Consider the following 24,968-nt stretch of genomic DNA (forward strand, 5'->3'; position numbering starts at 1 on the left):
CTCTGAAAAGTTCAGGGCATATAAACGTTGAAAATATGCCGCACAGCCCTATAAATTGACCCTTGAAAAAAATTGTAGTGCATATGAACTTTCAATTCTAGGATAAGATTTAAAAAAACTTCATAGTAAAAGTGTTACAGTTTTAGCCTTAAAAGGAGTTCCTATGGGAAATTGCATTGTCAATATTTACAGAAATGCAACCTATAAGTGTAGAACTGTTACACCTGGCTCTCATCTTACATAACTGATTGTATTTACATGAAACTTAATTATAAGATTGTTGATGTTTTGTTTCACTGTTTTCCTTAGTTATGGCATTCTAACTCATTTCAGTTACAGCATTGCTATTTTGATGTTGTCAAGGCTTAAAGTGAGTAGAATGTCCAAGTTCCCTGAGGTTTTCTGGAATAGCAGGATTTAGTAGGGTTTAGTAATGCTTAATGGTCAGTCCTTGATTAATATTCAGGAATATTATTCTGTTTTCACTTAAAAACCTTTTTTCTATTTAAGACTGCATGACAGTTTGATTAAAAAAGATGGTAATTCTTTAATAGATGAGAAAGTAATACTTTTTTTAAGATCATAAGTATTACTTAATGATAACAGATGATGAAGCCATTTAAAGGCTGCACATTGAGGGTATAAATGGGGTGAGATTTTCCTTTTTTTGTCCATTGAAGAGATATATACAGATGTATTGCTTCTCCACTCTTAACATGACATGTTCGAAAATTATGTCAATCATTGAAAATTGATGTAAGAATAATGCTGTTTTTTTCAGGTAACAATTTTATTACACTATTTATCTACTGAAGAAAGGATTTAAAATTGTATTTGTTTTTTACCAGCTGTAAAAAGTGATGTTTCTATACCCTCAGCCATCTCAGAGAAAATCTATCAGTACCAAGAAATGGATTTGTAAAGATATATAATTATTTTCTATTGATCTTTGTGGCACAAAAGAATTCAGTGTAACTATATTTCAAAATTATCCATCTTCATATTTACATTGCTTTATTCCCTCAAGTATTTTAGACAGTAATTGCTAAAGAATAACTAAAGTGCTATGTTTTTCTTAGGAAATGTCAGCTCCACTATTTCGATCATTTTCTTCAAAGCAATCATACTAAATATGAACTCCATACATCTTCACTAAACTATAACTGTTTTTTAAAAAATATTTTTTGACAATTTATTTTCATGTTGATAATAAATCACAAATTTGAACCATTGTTTTTTTCTTTTCATTGAATTTGATTTAGTATCATGTCCATTTGATTACTCTGAAATTTATTATTTATTAACAGGTGTGCTCAAGCAATTTACATTTCATTAAATTATAATTTTTGATGCATATAAGGACACAAGTTTTCTAAAAAAAAAAAAAAAAAGCCCATTTTGTTCCTCTTTATCCGATATATATATTTTTCTTTTCTTTGGTTGGGTTTCTGTCTCTTTTACACATTTTTTATTCTATTTTTGACCTATCAGTTCTTCAGTCATGTTTAAGTTTCCATATGCTTGATTTTATTCAATTGGTTGTAAGTCTATGGGAAAGTTTTTTTTTTAAAAAAAAGGGTTAATTTGTAGATTCAATTTTATAGCAGATCTCAATCTCAACTATCCACAACCCATTGTCTTTATTGATTTAGAAAGAAATCATGTCACTCCTTATTACCATATGTTTAGACAGGAAGTGATGTAAAAAGTCAAAAAGCCAAATTTACAGGAAAATTCAAAACAGAAAGTCTTTCTCAAATGGCAAAATCAAAAGCTCAAACAAATAAAACATACATAACTGTCATATTCCTGACAAGATACAGGCATTTCCTTGTGTTTATAAGCTTTTCCATTGAAATGAGGTAAATATGAACTGTCCATTTTTGAGTGACATAATCAATTCTTTGTGGGAAAAGGAATGGTATCAAATGTTATTTTCTATGAAAATGTTTATGACAACTTTTGCTAATAACTTCTAGAAATTGGATGATTTGATTATTTATCATTAATTTTGCTCTTCTTGATTGGAACATTTTGTTCAGTTGATTAGCTTTATTACAAGAATTACTTAAAGAATACAGGAATTGATAAATAAATCAAATTATCAGAACCAAACAGAGTAAATTGCTATTTGGTGAAGCCAAGTCACGTTTCTGTAAGAGAGAAGATAAAATCAACAAATTCCTTAATTGCAACTGGTTCCTTGTTGTTATTACTGCTTTTTACAATAACCTCCCTACTGACACTTGAAATTATGACAATGCATTTTTTTGTTTCTGTTTTTTTTTTTTTGTCTCAGAAAGCTCAACATAAGGATAGTGATCCAGCTGCTACGGCAGTGGCAGCGGCTTTATATAACTTTTTAAAAGCTTTATATTTTAAAAGGTGGAAGACCTGAATGCTTCATACTTTGTATATATAAAAAAGGAAGATGTGGAATGATTGCCTATGAGACAACTCTCCACAAGAGACCAAAATGACACAGAAATTAACAACTATAGGTCACTGCACGGCCTTCAACAATGAGCAAAGCCCATATCAAAAATATCAATGATTATTTCTTGTTTTTATTTGGTGTCAATATTGGTGTTTAAGTTGTTCTTATTTGAGTGGCTAACAACTTTTTGACTGTCTGACTATAGACACCAACCCTATCAAAGAGCAAAAAACATCCCAAGGCCACTGAAGTGACTTCAACACAGCAAACAAACCCTGCAACCATCCCCTAACCTTGGACAGTGGTGTAACAGCACAACCAAGAACAATCAAGGCAACACAATAAACGAAAATCAAATAAGAGTAATAGCAAAAAATTACCCACAACCCTTAGTGACAGGCTCTCGACTTTGGACAAAGACAATTTCTAAACCACGATAGTCTTATTAGATTATTATTTTAAATGAATATTTACATCTCTTTTTAATTTAAGGTAGATTCATGGTATACCACCATCTTGGATTGTACAATCACAGTACAAAATCGGTCTAGTTATTTGCCCAAATCAGCAAATTTGGAAACAGATTTGCAATTTAATGGTTAGACTGTTTATTTATATAAAGAAAACTTGTTAATTTATACTATTATTCATAATATTTTAAAAAATATCAACCTTTTTGGCTTTAAAAATCATTTTTTTTTCCAAATGAGCCATTTAAGGGGAGATAACTCTTTTAGTACAAAATTTATACTTGGCTAATAGGGATTTTTTTTATTTTCACTTGTGGAAAGAAAACAAGTTTGACGACACCATGTTTTCTTTTTATTTTCTTAAAACATATTATGAAACCTATCTTCTCACAATTTATTTCAAAATTCTATCTCATAGAATTTTTTTTATGCTCTCTTATTTGTTTTTTCATGAACAAACTAACCAAATTTAGGCAATTTCCAAGGACTCATAGCTTGAAAAATAGCACGGTGACCCATACTTTTTATTATATTTTTGAAAAAAGCATAGTAAAATCTTCATTTTGGCAAATTATAAGAAAATTCTGTCTCAAAAAACATTTACTTATGATCTACCTTAAAAGTGTTTTTGTCTTTAGTCGAAAAAGCGAAACTAAGCTATCCTACATTTCGTCAGCGGTGGCGGCGTCCACAATCTACAAATATTCACTCTGTGGTTAAAGTTTTTCAAATTTTATTAACTTTCTTAAACTATCCTGGATTTCTACCAAACTTGGACAGAACCTTGTTTATGATCATAAGAAAGTATCCAGTAGTAAATTTTGTAAAAATAAAATTCCACTTTTTCCGTATTTTACTTATAAATGGACTAAGTTTTTCTTCCAGTTAACATTACATACAGTCTGCAGTTAAAGTTTATAAAACATTTATTAGATTCATAAACTATCCTGGATTTTTACCAAACTTGGAAGCTTCTTTCAATCAAAAGACAGTATCAAGAGGGAAATTTTTATTAATGTTTTTCCTCATTTTTGTTGAGTCTGCGATTAACAGCAAAAGTAGGCAAGACACTGGGTTTCGTGATCCCTTACAAATTTTTTTTAATTACATTTAACAAAAAATTTCCTTTCCATGTACTAGCAGCAATATACCAGTTTATTAATGTACTGATGATTTTGGTTTAAGGCTTGTGTCAAAGCAAACCTATCTATTTTTTATACGACCGCAAAAATTTTAATTTTTCGTCGTATATTGCTATCACGTTGGCGTCATCGTCTGCGTCGTTGTCGTCGTTGTCGTCGTCCGAATACTTTTAGTTTTCGCACTCTAACTTTAGTAAAAGTGAATAGAAATCTATGAAATTTTAACACAAGGTTTATGACCACAAAAGGAAGGTTGGGATTGATTTTGGCAGTTTTGATCCCAACATTTTAGGAATTAGGGGCCAAAAAGGGCCCAAATAAGCATTTTCTTGGTTTTCGCACAATAACTTAAGTTTAAGTAAATAGAAATCAATGAAATTTAAACACAAGGTTTATGACCACAACAGGAAGGTTGGTATTGATTTTGGGAGTTGAGGTCTGAACAGTTTAGGAATAATGGGCCAAAAAGGTGCCCAAGTAAGCATTATTCTTGGTTTTCGCACCATAACTTTAGTTTAAGTAAATAGAAATCTATGAAATTTAAACACAAGGTTTATGACCACTAAAGGAAGGTTGGTTTTGATTTTGGGAGTTTTGGTCTCAACAGTTTAGGAATAAGGGGCCCAAAGGGTCCAAAATTGAACTTAGTTTGATTTCATCAAAAATTGAATAATTGGGGTTCTTTGATATGCCGAATCTAACTGTGTATGTAGATTCTTAATTTTTGGTCCCGTTTTCAAATTGGTCTACATTAAGGTCCAAAGGGTCCAAAATTAAACTTAGTTTGATTTTGACAAAAATTGAATCCTTGGGGTTCTTTGATATGCTGAATCTAAAAATGTACTTAGATTTTTGATTATTGGCCCAGTTTTCAAGTTGGTCCAAATTGGGTCCAAATTAAACTTTGTTTGAATTCATCAAACATTGAATAATTGGGGTTCTTTGATATGCCAAATCTTACTGTGTATGTAGATTCTTAATTTTTAGTCCCGTTTTCAAATTGGTCTACATTAAAGTCCAAAGGGTCCAAAATTAAACTAAGTTTGATTTTAACAAAAATTGAATTCTTGAGCTTTTTTGATATGCTGAATCTAAACATGTACTTAGATTTTTGATTATGGGCCCAGTTTTCAAGTTGGTTCAAATCAGGATCCAAAATTATTATATTAAGTATTGTGCAATAGCAAGAAATTTTCAATTGCACAGTATTCAGCAATAGCAAGAAATCTTCAATTGCACAGTATTGTGCAATAGCAAGAAATTTTCAATTGCACAGTATTGCGCAATAGCAAGAAATCTTCAATTGCACAGTATTGTGCAATAGCAAATATTTTCAATTGCACAGTATTGCACAATAGCAAGAAATATCTAATTGCACAATATTGTGCAATAGCAAGAAATTTTCAATTGATTGGAGTTATCTTTCTTTGTCCAGAATAGTAGTTGAATCAACTTAAATCATTGTTTTATACAATATACAATGTATATTCACTTTTACTACCAACTGATAAATTAAAACAATCTTTACCATTCAGTGATAACAAGCACCTTTTGTTACATTTTAGTATTTTATGATGTATATAAATGAGTAGTTATTGTTGCAAACTCCATTAGAAATTTGAATTGAGATCAGTTTTGGAAAAAGGGAAAGGGAGATGTGAAAAAAAAAAATGGGGGGGGGGTTAAATTTTTCTCATTTCAGAGTTCATAAATAAAAAGAAAATTTCTTCAAACATTTTTTTGAGAGGATTAATATTCAACAGCATAGTGAATTGCTCAAAGGAAAAAAAAAGTATTTTAAGTTCATTAGACCACATTCACTCTGTGTCAGAAACCTATGCTGTGTCAACTATTTAATCACAATCCAAATTTAGAGCTGAATCCAGCTTGAATGTTGTGTCCATACTTGCCCCAACTGTTCAGGGTTCAACCTCTGCGGTCGTATAAAGCTGCGCCCTGCGGAGCATCTGGTTAACAGTTTTATTGTGACATTTTACTGGGAAAAATTAAGAACTGTTTAACCCCATATTTCTCTTTTGCGACATAAGATTCTGTTGTTTAATGTTAGCCAATCAAACCACAGATAACTAGAGTGGCTTTTCCTCCACTTGACTTCCTCTTCTGAGATTTTTTATATATATTATTAGAAAGCCCATAAAGATAATTTTTTGAATGTCGGTAAGATTCATTACTAGTGAGATATCACCCAGTATTGATCTGATCATTGCTAGGCAAGATGTGTAGATTTTTGTGTGATTTCTGCTAAAGTTTATGATATTTCACAGTAAAGGACAATTGATATAAGGTGATTATGGTTGAGGGGTATTTAATTAAGGCTGTAACAGATTAATTAGAGGATGGTTAGGAGTTGGACTTGTATCATATACTTAACAGGTAAATATTGCTTGTTTTTCTTGTGATTAAGACAAAGACAACTTAATTGTTTACTTTAAATTGGTAAATAAGACTTTCCTTTAATGCGTCTTAAGATCTGTAAGTAAGTCAACTCTTGAAGGCATTATTAAAATGGTGAGAAATATGTCAGGATAATATTTGTAATCACTTGTCATGTTTTATAAGTAAGCTTGATACATTGTAAATTTACTCAACAGACAATAAGGCATGTTTGTTAGTCAAAAACTTATTCAGGTATCTAGTATTGAATTAGTACAAACACTTGAAAGCTAGTGTACAAAATTTGAAGGGAAGCTTTACAAAATTTGTACAGATGCTTGACAGACAGTGGACAAAATTTGTACAGATGCTTGACAGACAGTGCACAAAATTTGTACGGATACTTGACAGACAGTGGACAAAAGTTTGTTGGATGCTTTACAAATAGTCTACCAAATGTGTACAGGTTCTTGATGAACAGTGGATAAAATCCTGTAGATTCTTAGTGGTCAGTGGACAAAAATGTGTGCAGATACTTAATGAAAAGTCAACAGTCTACAATGTTTGAACACATAATTTGTAAGAGTGACAGATTCAACAAGATTTGTACAGATTCAACAAGTTTTGGAACAGATAGTTGACAGATCAACAAGATTTGTACAGATACATGACATATTCCACAAGATTTGTACAAATAATTGAAAGATTCAACAAGATTTGTACTAACAATAGAATAATACTACAAGATTTGTACATATTCTCACAATAGATGACACATTCAACAAGATTTAAACAGATTTATGACAGATTCAACAAGATTTGTACAGATACTCAACAGATTCAACAAGATGTGTACAAATAGTTGACAGATTTGACAATATTTGTACATAAAAATGACTTGATTCCACAAAATGACAGAGTTAACTAGATTTTGATAGATTCTACAAGAGTTGTACAGATACTCGACAGATTCAACAAGATTTTGAACAGACCATTGACAGATTCAACAAGATTTTGAACAGACCATTGACAGATTCAAAAAGATTTTGAACAGACCATTGACAGATTCAACAAGATTTTGAACAGACCATTGACAGATTCAACAAGATTTGTACAGATACATGACAAATTCAACAAGATTTGTACAGATACATGACAGATTCAACAAGATTTGTACAGATACAAGACAGATTCCACAATATTTGTACTGATACTCATAATAGATGACAGATTCAACAAGATTTGTACATATGCTTATAATAGATGACCCATTCAATAGGATTTGTACATATGAACGACAGATTCCACAAGATTTGTACAGATAGATGACAGTTACAACAGCATTTGTACAGATACATGACAGATTCAACTAGTATATTATTGCATGAAGGTTTTTTCAAAAGTTATTGGTCCAGATTGTCACATGTTATTGCATGATGATTTCTTTGGAAAGTCCTGAGAAGAGAAGAACTAATGTTGTTTATTTTGGTATGATTTTGAATACTGGAAGAAGTCTTGGTATTTCACATTTAGTATGTTATATTTCTATTAAAAAAAGACAAAAATACTAAGATTTAAAATTAATTTGGATTTAGATTGAAAGTAAAAATATTTACTTTCAATTTTATATTTCTATCTATGTACATTTCTCTTGATTTATTTAATTTTGGTATATTGTTCCCCCAGAAATTGATTGACGCATCAATCTTGTAATGGAAAGAAATTGACATTGATATCTGCTGCAGTAATACGAAAGACAATTTTATCTGTCTGAAAACTTTCAACATTAAGCTAAATGTCATAGAATGTTCAATTCTTTAACTGGTTGATCTCTGATTGTAAGAGCTGGATACTGATTAGTCTGATTGTAAGAGCTGGATACTGATTAGTCTGATTGTAAGAGCTGGATACTGATTAGTCTGATTGTGAGAGCTGGATACTGATTGGTCTGATTGTGAGAGCTGGATACTGATTAGTCTGATTGTGAGAGCTGGATACTGATTAATCTGATTGTGAGAGCTGGATACTGATTAATCTGATTGTGAGAGCTGGATACTGATTAGTCTGATTGTGAGAGCTGGATACTGATTAGTCTGATTGTAAGAGCTGGATACTGATTAGTCTGATTGTAAGAGATGGATACTGATTAGTCTGATCTAGATTTGTACAGACTTTATTTGCTTTATATGCTTTCCTTTGTTTGCAAATGGCAGAGGGGTTTATGCCGTTAGGGTCCACATTTAAGATACGTGACTCATATAGGTTTTAATTTGTCAGTTTGTTTGTAAACCTACTATGTCATTTGATCTCTGGTGGAGAGTTGTCTCATTGGCAATTACTTTTTAAAAAATTAACGTAACAATATCTTTATTGCATATATGCTGTAACAATTTACTAAGTTTACAGCTCATTGGCAATCATACCACATCTTCCTTTTTAGCTCACCTGGCCTAAAAGGCCAAGTAAGCTTTTCTCATCACTTGTCGTCCGGCGTCCGGCGTCGTTAACTTTTACAAAAATCTTCTCCTCTGAAACTACTGGGCCAAATCAAACCAAACTTGGCCACAATCATCATTGGGGTTTCTAGTTTTAAAAATGTGTCCGGTGACCCGGCCAACCAACCAAGATGGCTGCCATGGCTAAAAATAGAACATAGGGGTAAAATGCAGTTTTTGGCTTATAACTCAAAAACCAAAGCATTTAGAGCAAATCTGACACGGGGGTAAAATTGTTTATCAGGTCAAGATCTATCTGCCCTGAAATTTTCAGATGAATCGGACAACCCGTTGTTGGGTTGCTGCCCCTAAATTGACAATTTTAAGGAAATTTTACTGTTTTGGGTTATTATCTTGAATATTATTATAGATAGAGATAAACTGTAAACAGCAATTATGTTCAGCAAAGTAAGATTTACAAAAAGGTCAACATGACCGAAATGGTCAGTTGACCCCTTTAGGAGTTATTGCCCTTTATAGTCAATTTTTAACCATTTTTCGTAAATCTTAGTTATCTTTTACAAAAATCTTCTTCTCTGAAACTACTGGGCCAAATTAATCCAAACTTGGCCAAAATCATCATTGGGGTATCTAGTTTCAAAAATGTGTGGCGTGACCCTGCCAACCAACCAAAATGGCCGCCATGGCTAAAAATAGAACATAGGGGTAAAATGTAGATTTTGGCTTATATCTCTGAAACCAAAGTATTTAGAGCAAATCTGACAGGGATAAATTGTTTATCAGGTCAAGATCTATCTGCCCTGAAATTTTCAGACAAAACAGACACCCTGTTGTTGGGTTGCTGCCCCAGAATTAGTAATTTTAAGGAAATTTTGCAGTTTTTGGTTATTATCTTGAATATTATAATAGATAGGGATAAACTGTAAACAGCAATAATGTTCAGCAAAGTAAGATCTACAAATAAGTCAACATGACCAAAATTGCCAAGTTACCCCTTAAGGAGTTATTGCCCTTTATAGTCATTTTTTAACAATTTTCATAAATTTTTGTAAATTTTTGTAAATTTGTAGAATATATTTTCCACTGTAATTACTGGGCCAAGTTGATTATAGATAGAGATAACTGTAGCAAGAAGAATGTCCAGTAAAGTAAGATCTACAAACACATCATGATCACATCATGAATTTATCTGTGTCCATTGTTTAATATGCACATAGACCAAGGTGAGCGACACAGGCTCTTGAGAGCCTCTAGTTTTAATCACAATTATTTGAACTCCCATTTTGAAATTTTATGAATTAAACAGAATTTTGCTCAATATTGCCAAAAATAATATGACATATGGTCTAAAAGGACAAAATCGCAAGAACTAATGCATGCAATAATTTCTGAATTTGTATATATGACTAGACCTCTTGTTTATGCTTCAGTAGACCTGTCCCAGTTTTGGATATTAAAGTATTATAAATTGGAAGAATAAGTTCTGTTTATTCAATCTGTATAAAATGAAATGGAAGATTGATGTTTTCTCTAATGGCAGAGAATAAACGATAATTGGTTGACAGATGATGAAAATAAAATTTCTCAAACATTTGATTATGTAAAATTGTATTTTATTTTAGCATTGATTGCTGAAAGGATCTATATGTCTGTCTGCAAAGAATATGATTAACTACGTTATTCCATTGTTCCTATGATTATATTCCAGTAAATGTATTTATTAGATCTGGTCATTGGTTGAATCAATATTTATTAGATTTCTAAAGACTTGAGGGATGTAAAAACTCTATCCATTATTACAACGGATAAGTATATCATTTGATTATGGATGACATATTTCATGTGTAAATAATGATTAAATGTCTCTCTTGAAGAGGCTAAACTTATATACAACAAGTATTTTATTAAGAAAAAATGTGGATTCCTCCTATTTCTCACTAATTACGTGGATAAAAAAGTTCTGAGAATGAAAATCTACCAATAAGATTACCCTATGTTCATCCAAGTTTGTTGTAAAGAATGACAGTTGTTAATTATGTAGACCTTTTGTCAATGCAATAAACAGGCGACTTGTCACGTTAAAAGATCTTGTTAAGGACATAGAAGACGCAGGGGAATATAACAGCAATCGGGAAAGTGATTATTTTGAGATTGTATGATTTTGTATCCGTTAAGAAATCTCATTCTTTTCTTCAACTGTAAGGTATGTTTTTAATTAGTTATTTCAAATGGAATGGATGATTGGATAACAAATGGTACAAATTCAACTGAGACAATTTAGTTTTGCCGATAGAGAGAGGATAAAAATAGATGTCTTCACTTTCTGTTTTTTCAATATGACCTATATTTCCGTCAATTAAAGAAAAAAGGCCTTACTGGATTATCAAAATAGCACAGGGGTAAAGTGTTCATATTATTCTAGTTATTACATATGATATGTTAACAGTTTTCTTGGTGAGTAAACTCCTTGACTAAGGTACATTTTATATGATATGTTAACAGTTTTATTGGTGAGTAAACCCATTAACTAAGGCACATTACTTATGATATGTTAACAGTTTTATTGGTGAGTAAACCCCATTGACTAAGGCACATTTTATATGATATGTTAACAGTTTTATTGGTGAGTAAACCCATTGACTAAGGCACATTACATATGATATGTTAACAGTTTTATTGGTGAGTAAACCCCATTGACTAAGGCACATTTTATATGATATGTTAACAGTTTTATTGGTGAGTAAACCTATTGACTAAGGCACATTTTATATGATATGTAAACAGTTTTATTGGTGAGTAAACCCATTGACTAAGGCACATTTTATATGATATGTTAACAGTTTTATTGGTGAGTAAACCCCATTGACTTAGGCACATTTTATATGATATGTTAACAGTTTTATTGGTGAGTAAACCCCATTGACTAAGACACATTTTATATGATATGTTAACAGTTTTATTGGTGAGTAAACCCATTGACTAAGGCACATTACATATGATATGTTAACAGTTTTATTGGTGAGTAAACCCATTGACTAAGGCACATTACATATGATATGTTAACAGTTTTATTGGTGAGTAAACCCCATTGACTAAGGCACATTACATATGATATGTTAACAGTTTTATTGGTGAGTAAACCTATTGACTAAGGCACATTTTATATGATATGTTAACAGTTTTATTGGTGAGTAAACCCATTGACTAAGGCACATTACATATGATATGTTAACAGTTTTATTGGTGAGTAAACCCCATTGACTAAGGCACATTTTATATGATATTTTAACAGTTTTATTGGTGAGTAAACCCATTGACTAAGGCCATTACATATGATATGTTAACAGTTTTATTGGTGAGTAAACCCATTGACTAAGTCACATTACATATGATATGTTAACAGTTTTATTGGTGAGTAAACCCATTGACTAAGGCATATTTCATATGATATGTTAACAGTTTTATTGGTGAGTAAACCCATTGACTAAGGCACATTACATATGATATGTTAACAGTTTTATTGGTGAGTAAACCCATTGACTAAGTCACATTACATATGATATGTTAACAGTTTTATTGGTGAGTAAACCCATTGACTAAGGCACATTTTATATGATATGTTAACAGTTTTATTGGTGAGTACAAGAAATGACTGAGACACATTTTGTATGAATTGTTATATTGTTGAATTAAAGCATTGACAGATGCACATCTTGTATGAAAAGAGAACATTTTTATACGACCGCAAAATTTGAAAAAATTTTTCGTCGTATATTGCTATCACGTTGGCGTCGGCGTCGTCGTCGTCGTCGTCGTCGTCGTCGTCGTCCGAATTCTTTTAGTTTTCGCACTCTAACTTTAGTAAAAGTGAATAGAAATCAATGAAATTTTAACACAAGGTTTATGACCACAAAAGGAAGGTTGGGATTGATTTTGGGAGTTTTGGTCCCAACATTTTAGGAATAAGGGGCCAAAAAGGGCCCAAATAAGCATTTTCTTGGTTTTCGCACTATAACTTTAGTTTAAGTGAATAGAAATCTATGAAATTTTGACACAAGGTTTATGACCACAAAAGGAAGGTTGGGATTGATTTTGGCAGTTTTGTTTCCAACAGTTTAGGAATTAAGGGCCAAAAAAGGGCCCAAATAAGCATTATTCTTGGTTTTTGCACAATAACTTTAGTATAAGTAAATAGAAATCAATGAAATTTTAACACAAGGTTTATGACCACTAAAGGAAGGTTGGGATTGATTTTTGGAGTTGAGGTCACAACAGTTTATGAATTAGGGGCCAAAAAGGGGCCCAAATAAGCATTATTTTTGGTTTTTGCACCATAACTTTAGTATAAGTAAATAGAAATCTATGAAATTTAAACACAAGGTTTATGACCATAAAAGGAAGGTTGGGTTTGATTTTGGGAGTTTTGGTCCTAACAGTTTAGGAATAAGGGGCCCAAAGGGTCCAAAATTGAACTTTGTGTGATTTCATCAAAAATTGAATAATTGGGGTTCTTTGATATGCCGAATCTAACTATGTATGTAGATTCTTAATTTTTGGTCCCATTTTCAAATTGGTCTACATTAAGGTCCAAAGGGTCCAAAATTAAACTTAGTTTGATTTTAACAAAAAATGAATCCTTGGGGTTCTTTGATATGCTGAATTTAAAAATGTTCTTAGATTTTTAATTATTGGCCTAGTTTTCAAGTTGGTCCAAATGGGGGTCCAAAATTAAACTTTGTTTGATTTCATCAAAAATTGAATAAATGGGTTCTTTGATATGCCAAATCTAACTGTGTATGTAGATTCTTAATTTTTGGTCCAAATCAGGATTCCATATCAAGTATTGTGTAATAGCAAGAAATTTTCAATTGCACAGTATTGCACAATAGCAAGAAATATCTAATTGCACAATATTGTGCAATAGCAATTAATTTTCAATTGGAGTTATCTTTCTTTGTATAGAATAGTGGTTGATAATATATGTTGGAAATTTGCCAGACATGACTATGATGTCATTTTCTATTTTTATTTGCCAATAACTTTATGTAAATAATTTCATTGGAAATTTGCCAATATAAAATGTTGCTGATGAAGTTTTTTTTATTGTTTTATACAATAAACAATGTATATTCACTTTTACTACCAACCAATCTTTACCATTCAGTGATAACAAGCACTTTATTTTACATTTTAATATTTTATGATGTATTTATTATGTAGTTATTGTTGCAAACTCCATTAGAAATTTGAATTGATATCAGTTTTGGAAAAAGGGAAGTGGGGATGTGAAAAAAAAGGGGGGGGGGTTTAAATTTTTCTCATTTCAAATTTCATAAATAAAAAGAAAATTTCTTCAAACATTTTTTTGAGAGGATTAATATTCAACAGCATAGTGAATTGCTCAAAGGCAAAAAAAACCTTTTTAGTTCATTAGACCACATTCATTCTGTGTCAGAAACCTATGCTGTGTCAACTATTTAATTTTAGATTTAAAAAGTTTGAAGAGGAAATCTTTAATTGATTTGTAAAATCTTGACATTTGTTTTGTGTAAAAAAAAAACCATGTAATGTCAAAAATTTGATCACAATCCAAATTCAGAGCTGTATCACGCTTGAATGTTTTGTCCATACTTGCCCCAACTGTTCAGGGTTCGACCTCTGCGGTCGTATAAAGCTGCGCCCTGCGGAGCACCTGGTTTTATTCTGACAAAATAGTCTTTTAGATTTTATTACAATCTATAATCTTTGCTTAATTATGAATGACTCACTTAAGGGCATTATGTTTTTGGGTCTGTTCGTCGTTTTGTTCGTCCATCTGTTCCGCTTCAGGTTAAGGGTTTTGTAAAGGTAGTTATTTGATGAAATTGAAGTCCAATCAACTTGAAAATTAGTACACATGTTCCCTATAATGTGATCTTTCTAATTTTAATGCCAAGTTAGAGTTTTGACCCCAATTTTACGGTACACAGTAAATGATAGTGTGGGTGGGCCATCCATTAACTGTGGACATATTCTTGTTTTACTCTGTAATGGTTTCATGAAACAATATAACCCTGTCACTAATATTTATTTTATAGACTTCATTACAAGCAGGTGCTTGTATTTCTAATTTGAAGTCAATCATTGCAATATTTTCTTTGTTTTATTACATGATATGAGCACAAGTTTGCTTCACTTTAAGTCTTATCATATTTCATTTTCAGGCTTTATTACAAGCCCATGATGTTGTGGCCCACGAAGTCTACAGTGAGGATGCTGTACGTGTAACTCCCCCACCGCTTCAGCCTTATCTTAACGGGGATTCTCAACCTGAAACCCCTGTGTCAGAAATGGAGTCTTCCAATGTCACACGTGTAAGAATGGTACAGTTTCAAAAAAATACAGATGAACCTATGGTAAGAGATTAACCTTTTTGAAAAAAATATTGTAAAATTGAGAATGGAAAGGGAAATGAGTCAAATAAACAACAACTGATCAAAGTTAAAAAAAAAACAGCCGAAGGCCACCAATGGGACTTCAATACATGGAAAAAAATCCTGCACCCAGAGGCATGATTAAGCTGGCCTGAAAACAAAAATATGTACTAGTTCAGTGATAATGGACGTCATACTTAACTTAAAAATCTTACAAGACTAACATAGGCCAGAGGCTCCTGACTGGCTGGGTTAAGCATGTTTTTTGAGATGTCAGTTGTACACTATTTTTCACCGTATTTCTTCATGATATCCAGCAATTATTTTGATTCTTTTAGTAAATTTTATTATTTTTTATAAATTTTCCCTGTTTAGAGCTATTTTCCTTATGCTTGTAAATTAAAGGTTTGGTTGGCTAGCTTGCTTTGTTTGTATAAGTATTTGCTCTAGCACTGTAATTAAGATTTACATCTGCAATCCATAGATAGGTGGTGCTTCAGCTTGTATACATTACACTCGGCATTATACGTAACATCCAAAAACATTTAAGTATAATGTATACAAGATTGAAGACCCACCTATCTATTGATTGCAGATACAAAACATTTAAACTTCAATCATTAGGAAAATAGCTCAAAGGATTATGATTAAATTACTGTATGTTTTATAAGAAACTACTTTTGATTGACTGACAATAAGGCATTTCAAAATTAGATTTTATTTCCCAATAAATGCATAATTTATGACAGCATATGCTTCTCATGATAAACCTAACACAGCCAACACTTTTACACTCCATTAAATTTACAAAAAGAAACATTCTATTTTTCATTATGATAGTTTTTGCAGTTTCCCTAAAAAGAGTTCTTGTTGATAAAATTATCAGTTAGATGATGGATGTATTTAATCCAATAACCAATTCTTCTTGTACAATTATATTCAGCATTAAAAAGTTCTTTTGATAAATCTAATAACTTTAGTCTTCTTGGTTATCAGATATACAGATTTTTAAAACCTTATTTTAGATTTATCCCTATGGACCCTCAAACAGTTTCATTTCATAACATTGTGATGTAGTATTCTATATTTAACTTCATTGTCTATATTGATCACTCAGCAAACTTATTTATATCAAGTTAAATATATCATTCTGGATTATTTGTGCTTTTAACAATTCTGTAAATGTAAAATTTATAGTGTGGTTTAATGGAAAGTTTTCCCCAAATAAGTCAAGGTTTGTTGAATAGGTTTGTTTAAAGACAGATTAATTCACACAAGAGGATCATTTTCCACCAGAGCATACGTATGAATATTAAAAAATGGACTAATTTGATTTTGATTTATATTTAGAGATTTAACGTTATTTTTACAATTGATGTGTTTTTAGGGAATAACATTAAAGGTCACAGAGCAAGGAAAATGTTTGGTTGCTAGGATTCTGCATGGAGGAATGATTCATCGTCAAGGTAATAGTCTGGTTTCTTGTTTGACTGGAAGTCTCAAGAGGAATGCAATGAGCAAACACTTTGACATATCAATTGGATTTCAACAAAGCTAAATAACATCTGTTTTGTTTTATTCAAATATTAATTTTATTGATATAACACATGCACTACAATATTAAATGTTGTGTCAGAGTCAAATTTAGAAAATATTTTTTTTTGTAGTGTTTCAAAATTTAAATATTAAAATTTTCTTGTAAAAACATTTTGCTGCATGTTTGGTAAGCAAAAGAAACATAATAGAAAACTTAAAAAGCCAAAAGAAGAATATTAGCCATGTAGATAAGAAAGATAATAGAGAAGCTGAAGAAAGTTAATGTCTGAAGCGTCTAAAAAAATGTTAGATTATTACAGTGAAACAAAATAAACAAAACTAATGTGAGCCTTGCAAATTTAGAACCTGAATTTTTCTGCATATGAATGAAACAAAAAATATTTGTATTTCTAATTGATTTCAGAGGTGCAACAAGAATCTACTGAGGATTAAGATAGAAGAAAAGATGCTTGGCTTAATTTGATCCAAATGAATTAATTTCCCAGAAGTAAAATCATTTCTGATTTTTCTTGATTTGTGAACATGTACACAACATATAATTTATTTATCTGATTAATTTTTTTGTTGTTTTTGATAGGAACACTACATGTTGGAGATGAAATACGAGAAATAAATGGTGTAAATGTATCCAATCAGACGGTAGACAACTTACAACGACTATTGGTAAGACATGCATGTCATAATCAGATTCATACTTTTACTTAGTGACGAGTTAAACCTCAAATTTAATGAGTTTCTGTCTTGTCTTTTATGAAAGTTTCAGAATATGAGACAGGGATTACTATCTGGCAGCGTAGATATAAGAAGGTAAAACACCTTGATGCAGGTACCTTATGTTATAAAGTTCCTGTCTGTCATAGGTTAATTGTCCTTGACCATATTTTCATGGTTCATAGTATTTTTTATCATGTGAATCCCTCACTTATTATGAATAATAGGATAACTATATTTGGTACATCAGGGTTCCTTTGAGATTTTAATGTCTGTCCTACAGGATTCACCAGACCACAACCTCATTTCATTGATCAGGGTTATCAAGGTTAAAGTTACATGATTACATCCATTTCTCAAATACCCAAATCGAATTAAATGGTGAGGTCCCAAATAAATATTGATTTACTAAAAAGAAAACATGGCCTCTAGAGACATTTTATTATTGAGGTTTGTCACACTGATTATTGCACGACATTTGCAGAGATTTCTTTTTGAATGGATTACACATACGCAATGAAGTCCAAACAGGCCAAACAAGACCCTTGATGTACTTGTGGGACATGTAAACCAAACTGTTGCCTAAAAATCTGTTCTTTGTTTCAAATTGTAGAATTAAAAACAAAACCTACAAGCGCTTTGTTATATCTTTCCTTTGATCAAAAATACAACTCTTAAGCTCTTTAGCTTGGGGTTATAAGTCAAAACCTTAATGAAAAATCTGTTCATGAGCAAATTCAAGATTCAAATAAATAAGTGTCAGATATATTTGTTCTCATTGTATATGTAAATATTTAAGTTACAAAAGCATAAATGTTAATCTTTCTGTTGTAATTCAATGGAAAGAATAAAATCTGATATTATTGATCACCACAGAAAACCTTAAAAGGACATGTGACCTTTAAAGTTCAACCACATGCAACATCTGGCTTGTTTGCTCAACAGCACATGAATAATAATCATAAAAAGGTATATAATTGGTTGATGTTGTTGTATAATATAATCAGACATTTTCATTGATTGGTGCTAATGTTGTCATAGACTTTTCATTGGTTGGTGCTAATGTTGTCATAGACTTTTCATTGGTTGATGTTGTCACATAAATTCTATTTCTTACTTTTTACTGATTTATCATTGGTTGATGTTGTCATCATTTATTTCTATTATTGGCAAATAAATTTTAAATGTCTAATACCATTTTGCGTTTCATTTAATTTCAAGGTTTACCAAAAATTTGCAATCTGAATTAAAATTTATTTGCCATTACTTGTTTATTTATTTTGACACTAGGAATGTTGTTTATAATCCTTATAAAACACATATGCTTTTTTACCAGTTGTTGTCACAATATATTTTGCACCATTGGCACATTTTCAGAGAGAAGCCAGGGGGAATGTTAGCTTGAAGATTGTCCCCAGTCATAGAAATAGCCCAGCCCAGTGTGAGGTTTGTAATTATTATAGGGTCAAGGCATTGTTTAATATGTAATTGTGTCTTCTTGTATAGTGCCAAATATTACTAATTTAGAATTTTAGATGTTGAATAATTAAAGAATCTGTAAATTATATAATATTTGGCACAATACAACCTGATTGCATTTAAACAGGAGAATTTTTCAAATATCTTAAACAACAAACATTTCAAATATGTTTTAATTATTTCCTATTTAAATGCAATATGTTGATGCTTTGACAACATGAAAATAGATGTTTATTTCCTCTGTCTGTGTCTACATGTGAAGCTTTTATGAAATATAAACAGAACATCCTATATACTGTGTTGTCTTTTTTTATAGTATTGAAGTAAAGCTAATTTGCATAAGTTTTCATATGAGCATCGATTAAATAACTGCAATAGTCAAGTCAAATTACATATAAGGAACAGTACTGTAGTTGAAAAGTTGGGCCTGTCGATGATTTGCAGTTTTACCAGCTACAGGAAGCAGAGCCAGTAAAATGGATTTTTATAGCATTCAAATTCCAATTGACCGCAGCAACATTTTTCAGCAACAGTACTGTTATTTAGATTCTAATGCATTACAAAAAAAAATGACATGTTAGATCTTGCAAAAATCTCAAAATTTGAAATTTTGTGAAAAGTTCATAAATCTGACAGTTAAACATGACTAACACAAATGAAAACTTTCAAACTGAAGTTTATTCCATAAATTTTATGATTCAAATTTTAAAAATATCTCATGAAACACTGTTTGTGAGGTGTTGTTTATTCTATTGACAGTAGTGTGGGAATGGAATCTAATGAACAAGATTGATACATAAAGATTGCCTGTTTTATTTTGAAGTTTGTTTAAAGTTTAAAAGGTAGAAAAATGATTTCTAATATGGAAATGCTCATATGTAAACTGTGTATAAAAATGCATGTATATACAATTTGCTAGATTTAGTTTGTTTGGTTAAAGATGTTGTTTTTATTTTTAAGGATAAATAATGTACATACATATGTTATAAAACTGTGACATTTATTAAATGTCACACGATGTTCTCTTTAGTGCAACCATTTTGTTTTGTAAGGAGGGAACAAGCTAGTGCACTGATGATTAATTATTATAAATAAACGGAAGTTGATACAAAATTGCTGTAACATGGTAGGACTAAGTTGGAGGGTCGTAACAATATTTTGACATGACATTCAATATTTCTCCTTCTTTATTTATCTCATTTAACTTTTTGAGATAATGCCGGTTTATTATTACAGTCAAACCTTGTTGTGTCCAAGTGGAAAGGGCAGTCAATATCTCTTAGAATTAACCAGGTTTTTGACTTACAAGAGGTTACTAATCTTTTTGTAAGTATGCTAGCATGTTCTCATTAACAAGGTTTGATTGGCTTTAAACATGTCTTAACAGTGTTACCACCATTTGTTGGTGTGCTCTTATATGTACAATTTTCAGTCTTTTACAGTAGTGAAAACACCCCGAACAGGGTGAGGAAGGAATATTTCAATTTCAATGTACAGTGCTTGAAATATTATAATTGGCTCTAAATTTATGAAATAGTGAAAATTTTTCAAGGATCAGATGAGTTATAATTTTAGATTACAATTGTTTTTAAGAATTAATTTGTGTTATTTGTTTTGCCATGAAATAGTGATAGTTTTTTAAGTTTTTGTTTTTATCTAATACAGTGTTTACAATTGTTTTACATGTGTTAAAATAAATCTTAAATGTTTGTATGGTATGTGCTCGAAAATTATCAGTTTCTCTCAGTGACAAGCTCTAAGTTCTGACTTGCTGCACACTTATCATTCACAAGCATGTCATCTTAGACTGCCACACATTTTTATTTGATTGTCATAACTATACATAGATTTCTAGTGAAGCAATGCTGTATCACATAGTAAAAACTTTTAATAGAGGGCTGCAAAAACTTAAACATTCTGAATAAAGTAATTGCTTCCATTAGCCTCTTCTTCAAATGTGAGATGTATTTTTTAGAACTCATTACTGTTGATTCAGTATGAAAATCAACATATTTCTTTATTTATGGTTGCATCTTGCTGTCAAATACATAACTTATGCTGTCATCTGTTGCTTTTTAAAAGCAATCACATTGTCTTAATTTTTACAAAAAATCTACTCCTCTGAAAACATAAGCAAATTGAAACCAAACTTGGTCATTATTAATCCAAGGGTATCTAGTTCAAAAATGTATACTATGAACCCTACTGTCAATCAACATGCAAAGCTTAAAATAGAACATAGGTGTAAAATGATATGTCTTTTAGCATGTCAACTGTTATATATATAAAAAAAAAATGAAAGACTGAAAATGTGGATAATGTTGTGTATTACCAATAAACTGAATCTTATCACAGCCAAATTTTCAGTAAGTCACGATTGACAAATAAGTCCACATGGCTGAGATTATCAGTAAGTCACGATTGACAAATAAGTCCACATGGTTGAAATTATCAGTCAACTCCTTTCTGAAGAAGTCGTTGCCCCTCATGACAATTCAGAGGTTAATATTCCATAAAAAAAAACAGTTTAAACTATGGGGGATGGATATAAACTTTAAAAATTCAAAGACAGTTTGAAAACAAGAAATTAGCAACTGAATAAAGCAGTTGTCCTTTTCTTTAATGGTTTCAAAACTTTTCTTCTGAAAATTCATTAATTACTATTTATTCAAACCTAAAAAAACAATCAGTTGTTTTTAAATCTATAGGAACTATTCCATACATTCTTGCATTTTTTCTTATAATAAAGTTAAAGCTATCATGCAATGACATGAAGGATGTAATTGTTATCTTTCCAGATATATGTTCGAGCATTATTTGATTATAACCCAGAGGATGATGATCTGATTCCCTGTTCACAAGCTGGTGTTTCTTTTAGAGTTGGAGATGTTTTACAGGTAAGATGTCATTGTTAGTACGGTCAACTTACACAGGTTATTATTACAGGTAGTAGAAAGTGAGATCAACTTGTACAGGTTACAGTTACAGGTAAAAAGTCATTTCCATAAATCATATGAAATGAAGTTAATAATATGGGAGACAACTCTAACTGTATGTGTAAACAAAAGTCTTGTTATTATATTTATAGAATGTATATTACATTGCCTATACATTTGTATATATCTGTTGCAATTTTGAGTAAAATATGTTACACTTTGATTTGAAAAAAGTATTTAAATTATGTTAAAACAGTTATTTCTTAAATAACATGTATTTATTTGATAACCCCTCACACAAGTTACTTTTTATACTTGACCTGTATTTTCTAACTTTTAAGTGTTGACAAGTATTTCTATGTGAGGGTAATGTTTAACACTTTTAGTCTACTGTGGATTCAGTAATATTTGTTGGATACCAATTTTCATGGATTTTGTTGGCACAGAGAAACCACAAATTTAAATGTTCAAAGAATTACAAATTTTCTAAATGAATGTATGCAGACTTTGAAAAAACACAAAATCTAATGTCCATGAAATGCAACTTTATCTCAATCCACGAAAATTGGTACCCACGAAAATAAATGAATCCACAGTAATGCAAAATAAAATAAATATTTCCTTCCAGATTATTAGTAAAGATGATTCCAATTGGTGGCAAGCCAAAAAAGTTGGTACATCTCCGAACTCTACTGACCCTGCAGGTTTAATTCCTTCTCCGGAACTCCAAGAATGGAGGACAACAGTTTCTAGTCGAGAAAAACTCAAAGAAAATGCTGGTAAGACTGAATAACTCAATGGTTTTAAAGTCTGATGTCAGTGAGGAGAAATTGTGGACATTATCTCCCCTTTATATGTCTATTGTTGAAATGGAGTGTGGTATGTGTTTGTGGGGGGGGGGGGGGGGGGGGGGGATCCATTTGAGAAAATAGTCTTCAACTCTTGCCATAGTTCATTATAAAGGTTATTGTTAATACATGTATGCCTAATAAGGTTTATAAATTGGAACCAAAAGTTTGTGATATACTTTAAAATGTGGTTTCCCTGAAATATAGTTCAAAATGATAGAATGGGATAGTATTGAGTTTTAAAAAATATTATCTAACTAATACAAAAAAGTTGAACAGCTTGTACTTTTTGAATGTAACACCATCCTGATATTGATGAAGGAGGCATCAGAATTATATTGATCCTTAGGAGTCAAATTCCAATAAAAAGGAAAAACAACGAAATTATGTGATACAATATACAAATAACAAAGCTGATATCATTTTTTTTTTTTGTTTATTCTGTCAAGTTTTGAGATTTTTCTGAGAAAAATTATTAAGTTGCCAAATAAGGTAAAAGGCAACATGACAGATGTACAAACACAAGATGTGGTACGAAAGCCAATGAGAAAACTCTCCAACAATGAAGATATTTTAAATTAGATATGTACCGCATCTATGTAGGGAAAGGGCTGTTGATTCAATATAGTTGACTTTTAAGCTTATCGTTCCATTCAAAATATAAAATCAATTTAACTTTCTTTTTGCAGAGGAACAAAGGGAGGAATTTTAAAACTTTCCCTGTCCTGTCTTCCATAACTAAATGAAAGAAAGTAATTCATTATAAAACTTTCCCCGTCCTGTCTTCCATAACTAAATGAAAGAAAGTAATTCATTATAAAACTTTCCCCGTCCTGTCTTCCATAACTAAATGAAAGAAAGTAATTCATTATAAAACATTCCCCGTCCTGTCTTCCATAACTAAATGAAAGAAAGTAATTCATTATAAAATTTCCCCGTCCTGTCTTCCATAACTAAATGAAAGAAAATAATTCATTATAAAACTTTCCCCGTCCTGTCTTCCATAACTAAATGGAAGAAAATAATTCATTATAAAACTTTCCCCGTCCTGTCTTCCATAACTAAATGAAAGAAAGTAATTCATTATAAAACTTTCCCCGTCCTGTCTTCCATAACTAAATGAAAGAAAATAATTCATTTAAGTCATATGAAACGAGTGACTGGTGAATTTATCAAATTCTTGAACCAATGCATGTATATATCATAAACTTATTCTTAATCATCATTTTTTTTGTCTCTTTGTTATGAATTGAAGATATGGCCGCTCATTAATTGTCGTGTTTTGAAGCTGTAGTTTACTGATTCTCACCTTACAGTAAACAATCAACAAGACGCATGGATTGTGAGCATGTGTATAATATGTGTAATCAGAAGGGTCGTGCTAAGGTCACTTTGAATACGGAAAATATGTCGGCGAATTGCTTCCTGGATTCAAGCAATTAAAAAAAAGTAAACTTCTTCAAATGTGGACAAATTATAGAATTTTCTTCAGAAAAAAGTGTATGTACATAAGTTTAATAATGACAACTATCCATTGAGTTATAAAAAACATATGCACATTTGTTTTTAATTTGAGGTTTCATATGACTATAGTGTTCTTATTTCTGTAATGATTTGCTTATTGAAAATTGTACATCTCACAGAAAAACCTACTGCTATCTGTCTTTAGAGTCATGAAAACATCGAAATAGTAAGATTTGAATCTTAAAGTGATAGTTTTATCAGATTATATATTTATATATTTGTTTTGTATTTCAGTACATTGTTCTTGGTTTGGAAAGAAGAAAAAAGACAAATATTTAGCTAAACATAATTCCATATTTGACCAATTAGATTTAGTAACATATGAAGAAGTAGTTAAATTACCTGCCTTTATGAGGAAAACATTAGTATTATTGGGTAGGTAGTTAGATTACCTGCCTTTATGAGGAAAACATTAGTATTATTGGGTAGGTAGATAAATTACTTGCCTTTATGAGGAAAACATTAGTATTATTGGGTAGATAGTTAAATTACCTGCCTTTTTGAGGAAAACATTAGTATTATTGGGTAGGTAGTTAAATTACCTGCCTTTTTGAGGAAAACATTAGTATTATTGGATAGATAGTTAAATTACCTGCCTTTT

General features: G+C 31.0%; 1 protein-coding gene across 16 annotated transcripts in view; it reads left to right on the plus strand.

Moving 5' to 3' along the window:
- Positions 1-24,968, plus strand: part of LOC143066989 (peripheral plasma membrane protein CASK-like) — a 196,150-nt gene that overhangs the window by 161,855 nt on the left and 9,327 nt on the right. For 9 of the 16 annotated variants that reach the window (XM_076239891.1, XM_076239887.1, XM_076239890.1 and 6 more), the window contains 8 exons: positions 15,103-15,294; positions 16,700-16,778; positions 17,447-17,532; positions 18,958-19,026; positions 20,296-20,385; positions 21,858-21,956; positions 22,624-22,774; positions 24,602-24,742. In XM_076239891.1, coding sequence (XP_076096006.1) covers positions 15,103-15,294; positions 16,700-16,778; positions 17,447-17,532; positions 18,958-19,026; positions 20,296-20,385; positions 21,858-21,956; positions 22,624-22,774; positions 24,602-24,742 — 907 coding nt within the window. Of the gene's footprint in view, positions 1-15,102; positions 15,295-16,699; positions 16,779-17,446; positions 17,533-18,456; positions 18,550-18,957; positions 19,027-20,295; positions 20,386-21,857; positions 21,957-22,623; positions 22,775-24,601; positions 24,743-24,968 lie in introns of all 16 variants that reach the window. The other 7 variants (XM_076239898.1, XM_076239901.1, XM_076239902.1 and 4 more) reach the window with 3 other exon arrangements.

This window comes from Mytilus galloprovincialis, chromosome 3, assembly GCF_965363235.1.
Source record: "Mytilus galloprovincialis chromosome 3, xbMytGall1.hap1.1, whole genome shotgun sequence".
Classification (NCBI taxonomy): Eukaryota; Metazoa; Mollusca; class Bivalvia; order Mytilida; family Mytilidae; genus Mytilus; species Mytilus galloprovincialis.